Here is a 22947-nt window from a genome sequence, read left to right as displayed (position 1 = left end):
AATTTCCGACACGGAACCTAACCAGCTTTAGTTAGCTTCCGTTACCTAGCAACCTAGCGTTGCTTGTTTGGTCTACATGTGTGTGGAGTGAATCATGGGTAACGTGGTGCGAAGTCGAGTTAGTTAGTTTAGGTTAGTCTACATAGTAAACATTTTACGGGCACTGAGCAACTACATGGTGCAAGCATTCGTTTTAGACAGCGTCAGTCCTTAAGAGAAGGGAAACATTCCGTAACGTTTTAGCTAGACCTCCGATAATATGAACGTTTCGTTCAGTTCATCGTTCTCATAAAAATGTACGTGTTCATGCATAACACTGCTAACAGGCTACTGTTAGCGATAAAATCATACTAGCAGGTTGCTTTTGTGATGAGCATACGGTCGGAACAGCTCCTCTTTTCAGCAACAGCGGCTTAGCAAATCCTTCTTTAAATTGTCCAAGGTTTTCATTCAAAACAGTTTTTGGTGAAATGGTCCGAGCAAAGTAATAATTTAGTGTTGTACTTTATAGGGATCTTCCCATAGATAAACATCAGCCATGCCTGTCGAGTGTCTGGTTCCTTGTGTTTCCCACAGATCCAACCTCAATGTGTGAAGGCCGACCGGGGGGGGGGGGGGGGGGGGGGGGGGGGGTTGCGGGCGGAGGAATAATTTGTTCAATATTAATTAGCACAGAACTTTATTGGCGTTAATTTAAAACAAGGCCTCGTAAAGTCATATAAAAAAACACATCACTAGATAGAACTATATTATTCACACTATATACAACTTACCTAAACTGTAGTACAGTACACATGTCACACCCTATAGACCAAGTCGGAGGAATAATTTGTTCAATATTAATTAGCACAGAACTTTATTGGCGTTAATTTAAAACAAGGCCTCGTAAAGTCATAAAAGAACACATCACTAGATAGAACTATATTATTCACACTATATACAACTTACCTAAACTGTAGTACAGTACACATGTCACACCCTATAGACCAATTACCACCCTACGTCACACAACTGTCAAAAAGGCTCAACTGCGCATGTGGGTTGCAAAAGACAAACTTCTCCACGTTCTACTACTCTTGGAGTGTCGTTCAGGTCATCATATATCTCTGGCCACTGGATTGCAGGGCTTGATATTAACTTTTTGAGGCTCTTGGCCTTTGGACAAATACATTTACGTTCACTTGTCTATGCACAAAAGTCACTTGACCCCGATACCCTTAAATAGCCTGTCCAAGTGATCGGGCAAAACTAGCCTGGCTAACGGAGGTCGCTTTCTCAGGCAAATGACGAATGAAACAGACAGGTTAAAGAAATCCGAGATTCTGGCTATCTTCACCAGACTCGTATCTACATTAGGCAGTCCTCCCTGACGTTTCTGGTGTAGAATGGAGTGAGATACAACATTGTGCACACTGCCAATGAGCGAGTCTGACTGAGGCTAACGTCAAAACAGTGTAACTGGGATGTAGTCTCACTCAGATTGCCAGTTTAAACAAATCAGAAAAATAATCGGACCAGCTGACTAAAAGCAGAATTCCAATATCTCTTGAAAGCTGCCCTGCTCGACTTTTTAAATGTAGAATTGACTGTAAAAGTGTACAATTATGAACTTTGTGACATGACGTGAAGACATGGTTGCCGCTCGACTATGCGGTCTGTACCGGGCGACATTCTCACTCAAATTTCAAGACTTTCGTGACCCAAATCAAAATACTGATGCGACAGATCATTGGGTAATCGCTTTCTCTCCAATAAGCATGTCCTCCTCGACGCTTTTGGTCTTTTTAAATCTAACTATTTGTATGATCCATGTGGTCCTTTTGCCATTTAAAATGCTATCCTTTCCCGGTTTTCTGCAGCCACAGTGCGCGCGCATCCCGATTGTTTACAAACAAATAATTGGTCTATAACTACTTCTTGTTACATGAACAAAGTCTGCAACTTTTGTTAGAGCAACGTATTTTGCGGGGCTTGCTAAAAAAAGTTTCTAATGCCCTATTATACAGGAAGGCTTCAGGAGATGGTCCATTGATGGAGATCCTCAGGCAAGCTGCCAGGTGTTCTCTCTGTAGTTGGTTCCTGAGGTCTGTTTTCACCTGAAGATAAAGCAAAATGCTAATTATTATCAATACAAACTGCAACAATATAAAGATGTTGGTAATTTCAATGTATTGCTATTACTCTGTTCATTGTGGAGAAATCCCATTCGCAGTTGACTGAGGAAACAGGGATAACCAGAGCAATGCTCAAATCAAATCAAATCAAATTTATTTGTATAGCCCTTTTTACACGCAAGCATGTCACAGAGGGCTTCACATGCGCCCATAGAACTGCCCCTCAACCAACCTAAACCCTCAAGGAAGACAAGGAAAAACTCCCAGAAAAACTCCCACCGGGAGAAAAAATGGAAGAAACCTTGGGAGGAGCAATTCAGAGAGGGATCCCCTCCTCCAGAGACGGTTGGTAAGAGAGAGGAGCAGAACACAAGCTAAACATAGTCATACAGTGTCAATGGGTTTTGAAACACCAAAATCCATTGTTCGGCTTTATAGACGTTGGATGGGACCGGGAAACTCGCTGTTGGCCGTCATGGAGACTGGATTCCGGGTGACGACCTGGTTCAGCGTTGGCAGACCGACGACCAAGCAGGTCCTGACAGCTCAAACCCCCCACACCACAGGGAATGTGTGGGGGGGGGGGACAGAGAGGAGAGCAGGGATTAGAGAATGCCAGGAGCAGCTAACAGTTACAGTCAAAATAGAATGAGATCCCCACCGGTCAAGTGTGGACTAGTGCAGCAATTTAACAGAGCAAAAAGGGTATTTGATGCAGCCCCACACACCAAAACAACGACAGCCCCCCTCAGTTGGAACATGAAATCTGTTCCAGGGGAAAGAACTCTAAAGTAGGTTATACTTATACGAATAAGGATGAAAACAGCCAGTCCCCCGTTGTCTCCAACTAGTAATAAAAACTATAACAGTAACAATATACAGCAACGAAACTATAATAATAATAATACTAACAATATACAGTAACAGGTTTACTTTATTTGTAACATCTAGCTGGGCAATGTGAACATAAGCTATAATTAAAATTTAAAAGTTACATGTGATACACACATAGGCAAGCACACATCCCAGGTTTACATAGAAAGTACACACATACTTCCCTTTAACAATCATAGAATTGACTAAACAAGAACGTTTTTAATCTAGTTTTAAATGTCGAGACAGTATCAGCTTCCTTAATTGAGATGGGTAATTTGTTCCAAAGAAGAGGTGCTCTATATGAGAACGCCCTACCTCCAGCAGTTTTTTTCTTAACTTTGGGTATTACCAGATAGCCGGCATTTTGAGATCTTAGAGACCTTGCGGGGCAATAGGGTGCAAGGAGACCGGAGAGGTACAGTGGTGCCAATCCATGCAGAGATTTGTAAGTTAGTAGTAGAACTTTGAAATCAGCTCTGGCTTGGATAGGGAGCCAGTGTAAAGAGATAAGAGTCGATGTTATATGATCAAACTTTCTAGTTTTAGTCAATAGTCTAGCAGCAGCATTTTGCACCCGCTGTAAGTTTTTTAGGTAGGTAATTGGGAGGCCAGAGAACAACACATTGCAGTAGTCCAATCGGGACGTAACAAAAGCATGTATTAGTTTTTCAGCATCATCCTTTGAGAGGAATTTTCGTATTTTGGCAATATTACGTAGATGGAAAAATGCTGTTCTGGTGATTTGCTTAATATGGTACTCAAATGAAAGGTCTGGGTCCATTGTGACTCCCAGATTTTTTACCAGCTGGCTTTGAGATACTTTGACGCCGTCTAAGTCTAAGGTTAGATGGGATAAATTATTTCGGTGTTTTTTCGGACCAAAAATTTGAACCTCGGTTTTATCCGAATTAAGAAGAAGGAAATTTGCAGTCATCCAAGTTTTCAACCCGGAAACACAGGTTTCCATAGCATGTGGAAATTGTCCCGGCTTTATAGACATGTATAGCTGAGTATCATCTGCATAGCAGTGAAAATCTACCCCAAAACTTCTAATTATGTTTCCTAAAGGCAACATATAGAGTGAAAATAACAGAGGGCCTAAAATTGAACCCTGTGGTACTCCGTATTTTACAATGGAGCTCCTGGATGAGCAACCATCATAGTGGACATATTGTGATCTATCAGATAGATACGATCTGAACCACTGAAGTGAAGTACCAGAAATCCCAACATAGTTCTCCATACGTTCCAGGAGAATCTCATGATCTACAGTGTCAAAAGCTGCACTTAGGTCTAGAAGAACAAGGACAGAGCTAAAGCCCGCGTCAGAGGCTAATAATAGATCATTGACTACCTTGGCTAATGCAGTTTCAGTGCTGTGGTGAAGACGAAATCCAGAAAATGGAAATGGAAATGCTCGCAAGAAGGCTCAGGCAGGGGTAGAGGTTGGCCCACTCATCAAATTCACTTGCCAGTAAACTCAAGAGCTCTTCCTGGTTCTTGAAAGATAAGGGTTTGTCATGGCATTAGTGTGTGTGTGTGTGTGTTGTGAGTGAACAGTCAGGTCAATTCACTCACTCACCTTGATTATCCCAGTAAGGTCATGGTTCTTGAACGAGAGCCACTCCTGAATTACCTCCTTTTCATGTTGAGGGCAACATTTCCTTGCAGATGAGCGATATTCACTGTGTCATCTTTTAGAGCAGCTGACTGTGGCCCAATGGTGTCAGCTTTTCCATCCGGAACAGTGACAAGATCCAGAAATTGGTTCACTACTTTTCCCTGTGTATCCATGTATCTATGAAAAAAGCATTTAGTATCCACAGTTCTTCAACAGGGACCAACATGTAAATCTGACAAAGAAAATAAATGCATACCTGACATGCAGATCGAGCTGCTTGGACACAGACACATCTGTGCTTTCATCTATTTCCAGGCTAAACAAACAAATCAACAGTTATTGGTCAAAACACAATTTTGCCTTTTGTAGCGCCCACTAGAGCTCAAATGACACTACCTTTTTTGGACCTCTTAACAACAGGGACATGAATCCATACACCAAGTTTGGAGTCTGTGGGTGGAAGATTTAAACACGCTGACTTGAGCACTCCGGAAAAGAACCCCATCATCTTGCCCAAGAACAGTCACGTTTCTCTGCCGTTGGTTTGACAGTACCACGAAGATGTCAAACATCAAGGCCGCCACTTCACAGAAGGGGCCCTGAGAGAGGCGGGATTGTGGGTCATAGGCGGAAAAAGGCTTATTGCCTCAGTCCTGCACAAATGTGTAGTGTGCCGGAAGTTACGCCAAAGAACAGAAATACAACTCATGGCCGATTTTACCTCAAGAACGCCTGCACACATGCCCATCCTTCACCTATGTAGGAGTGGATGTGTTTGGACCATGGCAAGTCACCTCCAGGCGCACACGGGGTGGACAGGCCCAAAGCAAGAGATGGGCGATGCTCTTCGCCAGTTGCATAAATGCATTGAGACGTTTCTTTGCCATACGAGGACCTGCAAAGCAGATCAGATCGGACTGCGGAACAAACTTCGTAGCCGCAGAAAAGGAACTGGGAATGAGCCAATAACAACCCAACAGCACGGTTCAGAACTTCTTGAGTCAGCAAGGGTGCTCATGGGTGTTCAATCCTCCTCATGCATCCCACATGTGAGGATCATGGGAACGTATGATAGGCCCATCGAGACGGATCCTGGACGCTATCCTACTTCAAGACAACATTAAACTCACCCATGACGTCCTGTGCACACATGATGGAAGTGTCTGCAATAATCAATGCCAGACCCCTTGTTCCTGTGTCCACTGACCCAGAGTCACCCTTCATATTATCTCCTGCAATAATACTTACTCAGAGGGTCGGGGTTACCCCACCGCACAGAGATTTCACAGACAAAGATCTTGTCAGCAGACAATGGAGACAAGTCCAAGCCCTTGCCGACAGATTCTGGCATCGCTGGCGTCAGGAGTTCCTCCCCACTCTGCAAGCCTGCCGGAAATTGAGAGATTCCCACCGGGACCTGAGAGAAGGGGACATTGTGCTCCTGAAAGACAATCAAGCCGCACGCAACACGTGGCCTATGGCAAGGATCACAGCTGTCTTTCCAGGGAGAGAATAAATAAATCTGCAAACAAGAATTTAAGGCATTCTTTATGTTAACCCACACCGGTGTGACAGCTTCTGGCTGGGCCCCAGAGCGTACTGTCAATCCGGTGTGACAGGAACACGTCCTTAGAACGTCCAGTTTTCTTTATTACGTCACAATAGAGAGTTCAACATTAGCCTACATGTATATTATGAACATAAGTCTCAATTTACTGTATATTTTGAGAAAGTTTACCTTTATTATCTATATAAAAACGTTCAGACAATTTAGTTTAGCTAATGTAAGCTAACAGCTAACCAAAAATAACTCACGCTTTACTCACATCACCCAGTAAACCATAATATTATCAGTTTTCCATGACTTGGCTATCACTTTCAACACATTTTACTATTGTATAACCAACCAGAGATTGAAAGCTGAAAAATAGATATACATTCACAATATGCATCTATAACACAACACCGGTGCGCCTAAGAGATGGCCGCGACGACAAGAGCTCCGCAAAAACCCAACTTTTTATTTGTCATTTTAGTGTTCATTACTTGTTTTGTCAATGTTATATTGTCGTTTATTCAGTACGACCGGCAAACACTTCTGGACATTAAGTTGTCACTTGGCAAGGATTATTTTACGAACTTTAATTCCACTTTTCGGAGTGCGAGCTCGGACTGCAGCTGGCCCTTTGTTGTTTCGCCGCTCTGTTTACCCGCAAGACGGAGAAAGAAGAAACGTGGCCGGCGTGCTGGAGTCCTTGTTCGAACTCGGAAACGGTGCTTCAAACCTGCTCTTCCAACCATCTTACTAGCTAACGTTCAGTCCATCGACAACAAAATGGATGAACTTAACGCTCGTGTCAAATTCCAACGGGACATCAGGAACTGCTGTGTACTGGCGTTCGTTGCGACCTGGCTGTCTCCGGAGATCTCCGACGCAGCGGTTACCCCGTTGGGATTCACCAAATACCGCCAGGACAGAACAGCTGATTCAGGGAAGTGCAGGGGCGGAGGGGTCTGTGTTATGGTTAACTCTCTCTGGGCTACGGATGTAGCAGTATTAGCATCTCCCTGCTCTCCGGTCCATGAGCTGCTAACTGTAAAAATCAGACCCTTCTATCTACCTCGGGAATTCACTGCGGTCGTCATGAGTGCAGTCTACATCCCCCCCCAGGTAGACAAGGCCGCTGCTTTGGATGAACTGTATGGGATTATCAATGGTCTGGAAAATGTGCACCCAGAAGCAGCCTTCATTGTTGTTGGTGATTTCAACAGAGCTAACATGAAGAAAGTCCTGCCCAAGTACTATCAGCATATTGACTTCTTCACACGTGGAGACCAGATCCTTGACCATTGTTATACAACATTCAAGGGCAGTTACAAACCCCTCCCCCACCCTGCTTTTGGGAAGGCTGATCACACCTCCATTCTTCTCCTCCCCGCACATGAATAAAAGCTCAAACAGGTCAGACCGGTTGAGAGGTCAGTTCACCTATGGAGTGACGAGTGTGTGGCGACCCTCCAGGACTGCTTGACACCACTGACTGGCTGATGTTCAGGGACGCAGCAGATGGGGACATTAACGAATACTCAGACACTGTCTCCAGCTACATCCAGCACTGCATTGATGAAGTTGTCCTCAAGAAGGTTGTCCGGTCTTTCCCAAATCAGAAGCCCTGGGTTGATGCCGCGGTCCGGGCCAAGCTGAGAGCCCGCACTGTCGTCTTTAATTCTGGGGACCCTGATGAGTACAGGAAGGCCAGATACGACCTTCTGAAGGCCATCAAAGCAGCGAAAAGGGCTTACAGGACCAAGGTGGAGTCCAGCTACCATGGCTCTGACCCCAGGCGCATGTGGAGTGGACTTAAAGCCATTACAGACTACAAAGGGAGAGGCTTGTCCTCTGTCCTACTGCCAGACGAGCTGAACTCCTTCTACGCTCGCTTTGAGAGGGACAGTGACCCCCCTGCAGTGGAGCTACCTGAAGGCCAAGCCAGTGGTGTGCCTACACTAACTGTAGCCGAGGTGAGGCTATGCTTTAAGAAGATCAACCCTCGCAAGGCACCTGGCCCAGACGGCATATCAGGTAGGGCCCTTAGGGGCTGCGCTGACCAGCTAGCAGGGGTCTTCAGTGACATCTTCAACCTCTCCCTTAACCTGTCTGTACTCCCCACCTGCTTCAAGAGGACCACCATCATCCCTGTTCCCAAGAACACCAAGGTCACATGTCTGAACGACTATCGCCCAATAGCACTGACCTCTGTCATCATGAAGTGCTTCGAGCGGCTAGTCAAATCATTCATCTGCTCCTCGCTGCCCCCCACACTGGACCCTATGCAGTTTGCATACCGGTCCAACAGGTCTACAGACGATGCCATCGCTCTGACTATGCACACCGCTCTCTCCCACCTGGTCAAGGGGAATACATATGTGAGGATGCTGTTCATTGACTACAGCTCTGCATTCAACACCATCATCCCTTCCAGACTGGTCTCCAAGCTTGTGGACCTGGGACTAAGCACCTCCCTCTGCAAGTGGATCTTCCACTTCCTGACGGGGAGGCCACAGGTGGTGAAAATCGGTGACCCGCACCTCATCTGTACTGATCACCAACACAGGCACCCCCCAGGGCTGTGTGCTCAGCCCTCTCCTGTTCTCCTTGTTCACCCACGACTGTGCGGCAACGCAGAGCTCCAACCTCCTCGCTAAGTTTGCTGACGACACAACCATCGTGGGCCTCATCTCTGACAGTGACGAGTCAGCCTACAAGAGGAGGTTGACACCCTGACATCATGGTGTCAGGACAACAACCTCTCTCTTAACATCAGCAAGACCAAGGAGATGATTGTGGACTATAGGAGGCGGCAGGAGGAGGAGCATGCACCCCTACTCATCAATGGATCGGAAGTGGAGAAGGTCAGCTGCTTCAAGTTCCTCGGGGTGAACATCAGCAATGACCTCACCTGGTCTGTTCACACGGACAAGGTGGTCAAAGCGGCCCGTAAGCGCCTCTTCCTCCTTAGGAGACTGAAGAAGTTTGGTATGGACTCAGTCATCCTCATTAACTTTTACAGATGCACTATAGAGAGCATTCTGACTGGTTGTATCACAGTGTGGTATGGGAGCTGCACAGACCGGGACCGCAAGGCCCTACAAGGTGTGGTCCGTTCTGCTGAGTTCATCATCGGCAGGAAGCTCCCGGCCCTACAGGACACCTACCACACACGTTGCCTAAGGAAAGCCAGCAGGATTCTAAGAGACTGTTCCCACCCATCCTTCAGTCTCTTTACCCCGTTGCCTCTTGGTAGGCGTTACCGCAGCATCCGGTCGCGCACACGCAGACTGGACAACAGTTTCTACCCAAGGGTCATCAGGCTTCTCAATGGACACTGATATGGACATTGTTTTACTGCACACTAGTCACTTATACACTGTCACTTTCAGCTACTGGTTGCTCTTTCAGTAACATTGCACTACTGTACCTCACTGTACCTCGCCACCAGGCTCCTGTTTGGTCATTGACATAGTCACTGATCTACAAATTTGCACTATTGCACTGTACTCCACTTAGGTTAGAATAGGTTATAGGGTTGAAACAGGTTTTTGTGCATTAGGGTTAGTATAGTCGTTTATTGCTATCTGTATATTTAGGAAGTTTCACTTATCTAAGCTCAGCATAGATGTAAATTTGTTTAGTATACTTATATGTTATGTTATGCCAGGTGCTTGCGTTGTCTTGTCTTAAGAATTTCAGTGCCCAGTCTAACCTTGTGTTGTTCTGTGCACCTGACATAAAAGACTTGAAACTTGAAACTATGATAGGGTGACCAGATTTCAGTTTGTGAAAAAGAGGACACTTCGTCACGCGCGGGGGGGGGGGTCATATATCCAAATGACATAGGCTATATGATCATTTATTTATTGAACCTTTACAAAATTGCAAAGTGCAAATGTAAAACAAAAGCATTTAGTCCAGTGCTTATGTGGCTTTCACTGGTTGTTTAATGTCTTTAACGTGTCTTGTTCATATATTAAAGCAATAATGTTACCAAATAACACATTTTAAATAATTAAATAATACATTTTGTAGATGGCCACATATTAAAATTTGAAAATAAAGACAGTTTTCAGTCCTCTTATATTGAAGCAATAATGATAACAAAAGCGGAAAGGTGCTCAGTGTTGCCAGATTGGAAATGGCGAAGTATCAAACCAAAGGCTCAAATGGATCGTATTTAGAGGATAATTATTGTGCATCTGGCAACATTGAGAAGGCGGTTGACCAATGACAGTTCTCCCAACAGTCAGAGCTCACGCAAGAAGGTGGAACGTAATGAAGATACCCTTTCCCAAACTTTTAAGGGCGTAATAACTAGTCTGTGAAAGACACAGAGAAACACAAATATCTGACGAGGCAAAATCCAAGACAATTTTGGAATTCCTGCCGGACGCATTTTATAGGTCTCGAAAAGAGGACATGTCCGGGTAAAAGAGGACGTCTGGTCACCCTAATCTATAACATCCGACAATCTTCTCGTCTTTCGTCTTGTTTACATTCGGCCATCTTGGATTTGTTGGTGTTCCGGCAACAAAGATTAACTTTGATGATGTCCCACTTGACCCCGTACACCACAGTATTTTCTTGTGAGAAGAGTAGGTTATCTCGTTGAGCCTTTGACACCCACAATGCATTGAGTACTAATCAAAACAAAAAACATGGCAGCCCACATGATCGGTTATAGCCAAGTTAGCTTGTTGACAGCTACACTACGATCCTACATCATATCCGATCACTATGGATTAATTTTAGTGCTGTCAGTTAAACGCGTTATTAACGGCGTTAACGCAAACCCAAATTAACGGCGTAAATTTTTTTATCGCACGATTAACGCTCTTTTTGACCTAGCAAACGTTGTATTTTTTTTCACATTCTGTTGCAACAACCACTGACGTTAGAAAAGCTACAATACCGCACCGGATCTAGTTAGACCGGAAACAAAACAACAGGCACGCCACACACACTTGTTTGGGCTTGCGAGCCGGCTAAAGAGTAGTAGCAGAGCCCGCTTACGGATATTAGACATTCTCTGGTAGTAGGCTAACGTTACGTTTTGAGTTGATTGCCAGCGCCAGACGCTGAAATGGATGCCAATAAGATTCTGAACGGAAAGTTTACTTTTAAAAGGTTGCCAAATGGGTCCATTGACAAAACCAATGTGTTCTGTCGTTGTGAACTGAGCCGGAGGGAATGAGCTATCATCGCAGCACGTCGTGGAGTCGAAAATAGAATTTTGATGGCACACAGCCAAGCACACAGCTGATGCGAATTCTCCGCCTACTCGTCAAAGCCAGGCGATTGCAATGTTGTTTTCAATTAAAAAAAAACATTTGCACGAAGCAATCCGAACCACTTTTCCATGTTGAAAAGGACCGGGTTTCCCAGATTCGGTAAGAAGCTCTTAACGCTAAGAGCTTCTTAGGAACGTTCTAAGAGCGTTCTAGAGCGTTCTTAGAACGTTTTTAAGAGGCTCTTAGCGTTAAGAGCTTCTTAACGAATCTGGGAAACCCGGCCAAGAGCATAAAAATTTGAAAAATTATGGATGAAAAAGAAATCAAGTGACATTTAGCATAGATAAAAATGTGCGATTAATCGCGAGTTAACTATGACATTAATACGATTAATCGCGATTAAATATTTTTATCGTTTGACAGCTCTAATTAATTTATGTGAATATTTAAAATTCGGACAGTAATGACAGTAATAAGTTATACCCCTCATTCCCAACAACCTATAAAAAAAAAACCACACAAACACGTTTCTTACTTTTTTTCACAGTGTCCTTGAACTTGTTTCAGGTACATGTCCAGGAAAGGGTACAATCACATCACTCTCACGTTACATATCAAGGAATATCATTAGCACAAACATTGAGCCATAAAACATATCACATCAAAATAATTTCAAACCTTGATGCTGTCTAGGGGTAGGCAAGGCTTCTGTCAATATTCCATCAAAGATATACATCATGTTTGAGTTGTGTGATGTACTGGCTATATTTAGGACATGATCCTTGACACAGGATCCACTATGGACATCCACGATCATGATGGGCTTGGGATTTCTGGGTCTGTTGTCTTTACAAGTCAACTGGCATTTATTGTCATCATATACTTACATTACACAGTCAAACAAAACAACATTCTTCCAGGACCTAGACATAACCTAGACAACTACAACAACTAGGTAGAATTAGGTAAATAAAATTGGTCCAACAAGACAAGATGACTTTAGTGACAAATGCCCCAGGACACAAAGAGGTGGGGATACTTCAAGTCTTTTATTGTCAGATGCACAGAACACCAAGGTCAGACTGGGCACTGAAATTCTTAGGACAAGACAAACACAAAGCAACCTGGCATAACATATAAGTACACATAACATAGATTACATCTATGATAAGCAAAAATATGCCTCCTAAATATACAGATAATATACAATATGTGAATGTAAACATATCATCCTAATCCCATGTGTGGACATCAGTTATTGAGGTAGCAGCCATATGCAAAAATATCGAGTGGAGTCTGATGATGTACAGGTGCGCGTGTGGGGTGCATGGGTTTGTCCACAATGCGTGTGGCTTTGCGGATGCAGCGTTAGGTATGTTTGTGAGGGAGGGAACAGAGACCCTGACTATCTTCTCGGCTGTCCTCACCATCCTCTGCAGAGTTGCGGTTTGAAGCGGTGCAGTTCCCAAACCAGGCCGTGATGCAGCTCCTCGGGAAGCTCTCTATAGTCCCTCTATGCAATGTGGTGAACATGTGGGATGGCAGATGGTTTTTCAGCCACTGCTGGTACATCAAGGAATTAGGTGCTTGACGGTTTAGTTGACGTTCAGCAGGGATGGGTCGCTTTGTGCTGACCTTACATGCTCTGCACACCTGACAGAAGGCCATGTAGTACTATACATGGACAATTTGTACAGGAGTGCAACCCTCTTTCAACATTTTCTGTCTCTTGCAACGGGGCCTGTGCGGGCCAACATTCACATTCACCTGTAAAATTTGAAAGGGAGATGTTCAATATATAGAAAACGGTCAACAGCAGGCAGTCAAGTGGTATGACAAGAGATGTGTTCATTACCCTATGAAACATTACAGTCACACATTACTGTCTTGTCATTTCATTAGGCTGTTATATTGAATAAGCAAGAAGTCAGGTTTATTCTACATGTCGTCCATCAAGTAGCCCTAGCCTAGATTTTCCAAACGATTTACACTTGCCTCAATTTTGCAAAACTTGAACTGTGGCCTGACAATACATGAGGAACAATAAATGTTCCATCATCACGGAAATGAATGGCAGTAGTAGCAAGAGATCACAAAACAACACCATCAATTTAGAATGGATGTCTGCTTTATTGTGTTTGCTCCAATTAGACTAAACATTTTCCAGTCTCGCCTGTATGGCTCAACTTGGTTGACATTGTTGATAATTTACTAGGCAATGTTACGTTGTTTGTGTGGCCAGAATAAAACGAGTACAAAATAATGCAGGTGCATCCAGACAGACTAACGTGCCAAGATTGTAATGCATCGTTTTATTTTTCTTACTTATTTTGGGAACACGAGCTGTGTTGCCAACTCAGTAGGTTTACGAGATGGAAGCCAGGTAGGGAAAACAACGATGCATAGCAATCAAGTTGCAGACTGACTGGAGGTATCTGAATTATTGTGTATTCGTTGTAATCCGACCACACAAACAACTAGCTAGCTATTTTGCAAAAACATCACCTTGTGAAATACAACAGTTCATGCTTTCATCTCAGTATCGTGCAAAATATATATAGGTGGTATAATTTGAGTAATACAAATACTTCAGTCACCAGAATAATAGCCAAAATATCTACTTTGAAGGTTTCCGCCAGTCCCCTGAAGCGGAAGTAATACGTAACGAGAAGGCGGGATAAACAAAACAACCAATGAATGGAGTAGTCGTCACTAATACGGGGTGCAAACTAGGTCCATTTCAAATGCAAACTGAGAAATGCTGAAATTGTCTGGAAATTCGATTTGAATACGTCATAATCTATGGAAGCAAATCGTGACCAAAATTCAAATGAAAATGCATTTCCAGAAATGCATTTTCATTTTAAGAATGTGGCTGCATTATTTGACTCATAAATTAAATTAGTAATCAATCATCCTATTTGCATTTTAATTTTCTTCCTTAAGACTGCTCATTCTTTCACTTAATTAAAATGAAAACGAAAAAGACATTTGAAATTTAATTTTCAAAATATGCCCCAGCAAATAGATACCAAAATTCAATTTGAAATGTAAAATTTGAAAATGAAAATGCATTTCCAGAAATGCATTTTCATTTTCAGAACGTGGCTGCAAAATCGTGACCACAATTCAAATTCAAATGCATTTCCAGAAATGCATTTTCATTTTAAGAATGTGGCTGCATTATTTGACTCATAAATACAATTAGTAATCAATCATCCTATTTGCATTTGCATTTTCTTCATCAAGACTGCACATGTTATGCCATAATCAAAAAAAAAACAGAGCGGACATTGCATTTTCATTTTCATGTTTTGCCCGCAAAGAACTGCCCATAATTCGAAAACGAAAATGCATTCTGAGCGGCGCAGTAGAGTGACGTCAGTAGCCGCTCTTCTTCAGCTCCCTGCTGACCGAGCTACCCATCTTGTTCGGTAGGGGGCGGTGTGCACATACGCATTGCATTACATGGCAAATGTGCCGGGAAATTGATTGAATTGCCGGGTCTTTAGAGGACGCATCAGCATCCAGCCGTTCCAGGACTGAAGAGAGGTTTACTATGGCAACCTCATTAATGTGTACGTCTGTGACGGCAGAGTATGCAGCCAAGCTCTCTGTGACTTGTTCTACTCGGTCACGGGCATCAGACTCAGATATAGATATATAGTTATCAGATATAGTTTCTACCAGCTCAGCTAATTCTATCAGTGTCTGCACAATTTGAGGGAGCGCCATGATCTGTGATGCGTCCTCTAAAGACCCGGCAATTCAATCAATTTCCCGGCACATTTGCCATGTAATGCAATGCGTATGTGCACACCGCCCCCTACCGAACAAGATGGGTGGCTCGGTCAGCAGGGAGCTGAAGAAGAGCGGCTACTGACGTCACTCTACTGCGCCGCTCAGAATGCATTTTCGTTTTCGAATTATGGGCAGTTCTTTGCGGGCAGAACATGAAAATGAAAATGCAATGTCCGCTCTGTTTTTTTTTTGATTATGGCATAACGTGCAGTCTTGATGAAGAAAATGCAAATAGGATGATTGATTACTAATTTTATTTATGAGTCAAATAATGCAGCCACATTCTTAAAATGAAAATGCATTTCTGGAAATGCATTTGAATTTGAATTGTGGTCACGATTTTGCAGCCACGTTCTGAAAATGAAAATGCATTTCTGGTAATGCATTTGAATTTGAATTGTGGTCACGATTTTGCAGCCACGTTCTTGAAAATGAAAATGCATTTTTGGAAATGCATTTTCATTTGAATTGTGGTCACGATTTTGCAGCCACGTTCTTAAAATGAAAATGCATTCCTGGAAATGCATTTTCATTTTCAAATTTTACATTTTAAATTGAATTTTGGTATCTATTTGCTGGGGCATATTTTGAAAATTAAATTTCAAATGTCTTTTTCGTTTTCATTTTAATTAAGTGAAAGAATGAGCAGTCTTAAGGAAGAAAATTAAAATGCAAATAGGATGATTGATTACTAATTTAATTTATGAGTCAAATAATGCAGCCACATTCTTAAAATGAAAATGCATTTCTGGAAATGCATTTTCATTTGAATTTTGGTCACGATTTGCTTCCATAATAATCAACTTCTGGAACTTTGAAATTAATAACAAACTGCCACGCCAAAAGACTCTGGGGGCAGTCAAGAAATGTAGAACGTACGTTTGAAAGGGTTAATGAATAGAAGAGAGTTTAGCTCGCTGCCTAGTTGGAGTTAGGGTTAGAACCCCTACAGCATCTTTAACTAGCTAGACCTCTGTTGAATTAGGTCAGTCACTTTAAAGGGTAAATATTTATTCAAACACTTATTTTACACTATGTATTTTTAATTAGTTGACAGTTTGTTAAAATCTGTTTACACTTTGACACGAAATAAGCTTTTTTCTTTGCAAATTCTTGTCAAAAAAGCCAAATTATATGGAACATGATTTCATGTATAAAAGCAACAAAAGAGGAAAACATCCAAGGGGGGAGAATACTTTTTACCTGCATTGTATCATCCATAAGCAGTATGGTTCTTGAGAAGTGTTTTGGTGTGCCTTCCACCCCACCCCCACCTCAAAGGTAGTCTGTATTTCAATTGAATTATTCCTTGAGCCCCTCTGTTGCACTCTGAACACCTCTTCTGTACAGGTGCATCGTGGAATTAAAGGCATTGTGAGAGACGTCCAAGGGCGGGGTATTGCAAATGCCATCATCTCCGTGGATGGGATCAGCCATGACATTCGCACAGGTATGACATAAATGAATGTTAACGCACGTATAAATACCTATACAGATGAAACTTTAATGCTCCTTTTGACAGTGAAACTAATTGGTGTAACAAGAAGAACATATTTGATGAAGTACATCATCATTGGTAATTCACCTCACTTCTCTAGCATGTTGCTCTAGCAAACAACATACATGGGTACAGGCAGGGAGTGCATCATACATCCACTCCGCCAAAGTCTATGTCTATGGTTATCAATAAATGGCCAAATCAATATGTGAGTGCCTTGACTGAACTAGAGATGGGCATTATGCTCTCTACCCTCTCAGGCTCCATGGATTGGATTAGGGGATCAAATGTGCCTCCTATCCAAGCCAATCCTGGCTAACACCTAAAAAGGCTGCATGACTGAAATGCTTTAGTTATGGGAGCAGAAAATCAAATATTTTCTGCAAGTGGTTATTTTTCTTGAATTCCAGTTCAAGTCAAGCTTTTTTCATAAGAAGCCTCAGTTCCTTCATCGCTCCACAGACAGGCTTAAGTAATCTTAGGTAAAAAAAAAAACGAATCTGAGTGCCATATACTCTTAAAACTGAGTCCCTTAAACCTAAGCTGTCTCCTCACCAAGCAGTTAAAATAAATAAATAATCCTTCTGTAAATTTGAAAGTTATTGAGTTGGTTCGAATTCTGCGTAGCCTCGGCAAGGGGTGGTAAGACATGTCAACATAAAACATTTATAATGTTTTCCTAGACTTCTTCAAAACAGAAAGTTCTTAGAGATTCCCATCAGAATCCTCTTGGTAAAGGGCACAAACACAGATTGTTCTTACGAGTCTATCTCAGTGTTGAACGTGTGGCTTTTTGAAGAAACAGTAGATTTACTACATTGGTATTTGTAATTAAAACCACACACCATCATCAGTTGGGCAATAGTCATGCAGGCAGCAGAGAAAAGGTTTGTGTGCGCATGTTTGTATGTGTGGGTGTGTGAATTTATGGTTGCTTGTGTGTGTGTGTGTGTGTGTGGGGGGGGGGGGGGGGGGTGTAGAAGGGTAGCTGTCATCACTGTGCCTGCTGTATCAATGGTTGAGCATCAGTACACAGCAACTTCACATTCCAGAGTCCACACAATGCTTCTGCTCAGAGAAAGCGAAGGCAGGTAAATCCAAGATGACAGTGCAGACCTATTTGATCCTGAACAGGAATACAAAGTTCCTCCTCTCGAGAGAAGTAGAGTACCCTTCTATCCCTCTTTTTATTTTCACTCAAACATTCCTGCTTTAGTGTGCCGGCTTTCGACTGTTGCCACACGTACAGAGTTTTATATTCTAGGAGCACAGTGGCATATAGGAACGTTTACTTCGGGCTACATTGATATCAACGCTTGTATTTACTCCATCTAGAGTAAATGTGCATACATTTGAGATATGTGAATGGTTGTAATAATGGCTTAAATGCTGTGAGTATATTTGTCTTTGCATGTATGATGTGGTCTTGATGTGATCAAAATACTGATTGTCTGGCATAATCATGAATATCTTTGGTCATGAGTTGACTTTATAAAAGGATTCCTCTCTCTCTCTCTATCTCACACACACACACACATGTATTCACGAATGTGTGCATGTGCTCCAAAGCCTCTGATGGTGACTACTGGCGTCTTCTGAACCCTGGGGAATACAGAGTGACAGCCAGAGCGGAGGGCTACAGCCCTAGCAGCAAGAAGTGTGAGGTGGGCTACGACATGGGCGCTACCCGGTGCGACTTTACAGTCGGCCGCACCAACCTGTCGCGCATCAAAGAGATTATGGAGAAGTTTGGCAAGCAGCCAATCCGGTTGCCTGTCAGACCGTTTCCAATTCGCACTCCCCAACAGAGACGCCTTGGAAGGGGGGGCCCAACATCTAAGGGAGATGGAGTAACAGGGGGATAAGATGGTGCAAGGTCGATAAGATGGTGCAAGGTCAAAGCACAAACATGGTTCTCTGTCCGTCTGTTCTAATGGAAATGCACATTGATTCTATCATGTTTCACTGGTCTTTGGTTGTGAACTCTACAGCAACTGTCATCAAAGTGGAAAAGATGGGGAGGGAGTTTGTAGGTCTTTATTGGTTGATTGCTCAAAACAGAGTGCTGTTCTTTTAATTATGTTCTCTCTACTTGGTACTCATCTCATTTTGAGTATTTATTTTTTTACTGAGAAAGTGGCGACAGCCTGTATAACACCTCAAAGTTGAGAATTATCTTCCTCCAGTCATGTTGGTGTCAGTCAACATGAATTTCCCTACTAACTTATGCAACTCCAGTATTTCTTTAAGTAGTAATAAACTATTGTACATGTAATCACAACACAGCAAGCAATCTTTGAAATTATGTTTTGGAGTAAAGATATATTCAAGTTTCATTTTTGGGTTGTTTATTTTATATTGCAATCTCCTGTTACTTTTGTGCATTCAGAAATTATTTAATAAAAGTGTATTTGAAAAAAAGAGTCATGTCTTCTCTTGTTAGGTTAAATAAACTACATTTAAAAAAAATTATATACTTTGATACACAGTAGAGCCATGAAGCTGGTTTATGAAAGCCAAAGTTACTTTGACAATCCTATATAGGTGAAAGGTATGATGAGAGCAAAATAGCATTCTGTAGACACTTGTCTTTGTAATTAAAACCACACACTATCATCAGTTGGACAATATATATATATATATATATATATTAGTCATGCAGGCAGCAGAGCAGAGAACATATACTGGTGTGGTGGTGAGGGGGGTACATAACAATCAGAATGTTTATGGCTAAAGGCGATAGCTAAGCAAGTCTAATAATATTGGGTATTACCGATTGGTACCAAGGTGGTAAATACAGAGATAATAAGTATTCACCCGTAAACTAAATACTAACATGCTGGTTATTACTGAGTCATTTTCACTGGTAATAATTAGGTAAAGACAGAAAACAAAACTTAATATTTACCTCGAAACTTATAATTATTACTATTTAAATACCGCTAGTAGTAAGTTAGTAACTACAGGAGATATATATGGTAAATTATAATGTGTTATTGGGTAAATACCACTGCAACTAAGTAGGTGAATGGAAACAGTGCTTTAATTTAAAATAATGTCACAATTTACAGAGTGAAGTGTCATGTTTTTCTTAGTAACATAATCCAAGTTTGTGTTTATTGCAATGAAAAAGGAATGAACAGTTAAAATGGATATGGTAAGAGCCTGGTAACACCACGGAAATAAACACAGCTTCCTTTTACATTACAGTTTCAGCTTACTTACTGAGTATATAGCCATGTTTTACCCGGTATCACTGTGGAACATATATTACAAGTTCATAAAAAGGGTAACGTTGACAAAGTAATATTTGGTTACAAAGAATATGGTAAGAGCCTGGTAACACCATGGAAACAAACCCAGCTTCCTTTTAAAGTACAGTTTTAGCTTACTTACTGAGTAAATAGTCCAAACATTTGCAAGAACTTACCCAGTATCCAAGAAGATTTACCATAATAGTAGAGGGAAACTCTTCCTGCGGAGGTTGTTAGCAGCCAAGTTAATAAGTATGGCCATCATCAATTAATGTACCTGAAAAGGTATTTTATTAGAAAGTACTATCTTATATTCTAATTAGACGTGGACTGTTAACGACATAAACCTTAGGTAACTGCAGGGTAATAGTAGAGCTTTTTCTTAGTAATTCTGTTGGAGCCTGGCCGTCTTTATCTACTTAGTAGCAGTGGTATTTACCCAATAACACATTATCATTTACCATATTTATCTCCTGTAGTTAGCAACCTACTAACAGCGGTATTTAAATTGTAACATTTATACGTTTCCAGGTAAATACAAAGTTTTGTTTTCTGTCTTTACCTAATTATTACCAGTGAAAATAACCCAGTAATAACCAGAAGGTTAGTATTTAGTTAATGGGTAAATACTTAATTATCTTGGTATCTACCACCTTGGTACCAATCGGTAATACCCAACAAAACACAAAACATACCCTTTATCTTCTACGTAAATACCTAGTACTTAAGGGAATGTAAAAGAAAGGGTTACCGAGTTATGTACGTTTTAAACGTATGATATCAGTCAATCTAACCAAACCACCTATAGTCATGCTCCTAAATATTCGGTCAATAACTTGATAATTTTATATTGGTAGCTATTTCCCAGTCTCGGGCAGTCTCTTGGCTCGAGTACTCACAAAGTTGTGATTCCGTTTACTGTTATCCATGTAGACACTTTTCCTCAACTGGTGCCTCACAATCGTCCTTCACGTAAGCACTGGGATACTCCAACTGGAAAAGGGCAATGTGTTAGGTCTTCCCTCAATCGGCCTCCAGTTCAGTCACGCCCCCTTCACAAACACCCACATAACCCACCTCTCCTGTTTGCAACTCCACTCGTAGAACACACTCACCTGAGTACTAGCACCTGTTGTCCATTAAGAACTCCCTATTTAGGGCTCCAATCTGCCCTTGGTACTTTGTGAGGTATTGTTGTTTGTGACAGCTTTCAGGACCAAGCCGTTCGTGTATTAACCTTGTGCTCTTGTGTTTTGACCAGCCTTTTTGACCTGCCTTGGACCTTTTTTGCCTCTGGATTACTTGCCTGTCGTTTGGTACCTTTGCCCTGTCGTCTTGCCTCCACGTGTACCGAACTATGACCTTGGATTTGTCTATTGCCCGCTCCTTTTTGTCTGAGTAATAAAATGTGCGCTCTGAGCTTGTACCATCTCCTCAGTCTCCACAGAGTATTCGTTACACAATGTACAATGATCTGTAAAGTCTGGCAAATACACTGGACTGGCGAGTAGGATTAAGACAGAGGCTAAGCATGCATTTTACGTACATTGTAATGCACATTGTCTCAACATTGTTTTAGTTGACTCTGTCAAGTCAGTCCCTGAAGCTGACTGCTTCTTTTCTCTTGTGCAAAAACTAAATGTGTACATGTCAGGCACTTACGTGCACCAGAAATGGCTCTCGGTGCAAAAAGAAATCAAGGTGCAGCCAGAGAGCTACAGAAGTTAAGCGACACCAGGTGTACGTACAACCATGAATGATGACAGGCTTAGTAACCTTGGAGTACTAAGTATTGAGTCCAGGAGAGCAAAGTCACTAAACCTTGATGACTTTGTAAAACGTTTTGCTGCCCACCACAAAAACAGGAGAATTAAGCTGTTTTAACATTCTCACTTGAATGATTTGTTGACCCTAACTATTTCATTATATGTTTGGTGAATTACTGTTGTTTTCTATTGATATTCAAAATAAAATAATAGTAACATGAAACCAATGCATACTATTTCAAATGTTTTCATGACATGGTTCAATTGTTTTTTGGGACACATTTTAATTATACCTCCATTTACTGTTAAAAGGTAAATATATTATATCTAAATGCACACTCAGGTATAAGAGTTAAGAATCATATTTGTGTTAAGAAACATTTATTTTGTACAAATGTGTCATATGTATTTAAATAAAACAATAATACAAAATGTGGGGGTTTAAGGTTATGGGTCAAACTTTACCTTTAGAAAATCACACTTTCCAATTATATATTGTAATGGTAAAATTACTGAATAAATGGTTCTAAATGTATGAGTTGACCTACAAATAATAAATCTGTCATTTCAAGTTTGCAGTTAGAATGTTTCTGATGTGTATGAAAGGTAGAACTTATGGAATCCATTGAAGAAACAGTAGACTTATACAATAGATACATTAGAATAAATCATAATTTGCCATAGGGAAATCCCATGTGCGGGATGCTCAATTTAGATTAAGGATGTGACCATTAACTAATAACTACACACGGGGAACATGCTTAGTTTATTGAGATATAACACACAGTGTTTCATTACCTACAACAGAAAGGGTGGATAAAATGTTAACTTGAGGCTCGATTCGTGGTTGATGGCCACTCTGCTCTGCGGCTGTGCCCCTGCCTGGCCACCCTGTTCAAAATGTTCTAGACACGCCCCTGCAGTCAAGCTCATCAACATTTAACTGTTTTCCTTTTATCTTTAGGAGAGAGTTCACCATTTCAGGCCATCTTAAATCAGCAGAGCTAAAATATGCAAAAAAAGTGGGAATTCCTCAAATTCCTCTTAAGAACTTGTATCCTTCATTATTATGTAGGTGGGAATTGTAAGGCCGGAGACACTTTGTGTTTGTCCCCGGCTTGTGAAACAATACAATTCTGGTTAGATGTTCATGGAGATAAATCGTAATTCGTGACAAAGAGGCTGCCAATACAGCCCTACAGTTATGTAATATTTTACTTAACGAGTCTGG

At 41.7% G+C, this 22947-nt stretch overlaps 1 protein-coding gene across 3 annotated transcripts in view; it reads left to right on the top strand.

The window, feature by feature from the left end:
* The window catches only part of cpxm2 (carboxypeptidase X (M14 family), member 2), a 158296-nt gene extending 136427 nt beyond the window's left edge, over positions 1-21869 (top strand). Inside the window, exons 13-14 of one of the 3 annotated variants that reach the window (XM_047032004.1) lie at positions 16549-16648; positions 18266-19124. In XM_047032004.1, the coding sequence (XP_046887960.1) occupies positions 16549-16648; positions 18266-18561 (396 nt within the window). In that variant the 3' untranslated portion in view covers positions 18562-19124. Of the gene's footprint in view, positions 1-16548; positions 16649-18265; positions 19125-21211 lie in introns of those variants that run through there. The other 2 variants (XM_047032006.1, XM_047032008.1) reach the window with 2 other exon arrangements.
* Positions 21870-22947: the final 1078 nt, after the last annotated feature.

Source organism: Hypomesus transpacificus, chromosome 13, assembly GCF_021917145.1.
Source record: "Hypomesus transpacificus isolate Combined female chromosome 13, fHypTra1, whole genome shotgun sequence".
NCBI lineage: Eukaryota > Metazoa > Chordata > Actinopteri > Osmeriformes > Osmeridae > Hypomesus > Hypomesus transpacificus.
Note: the sequence above shows the minus strand (reverse complement) of the source record. Positions and strands in the feature narration are given on the sequence as shown.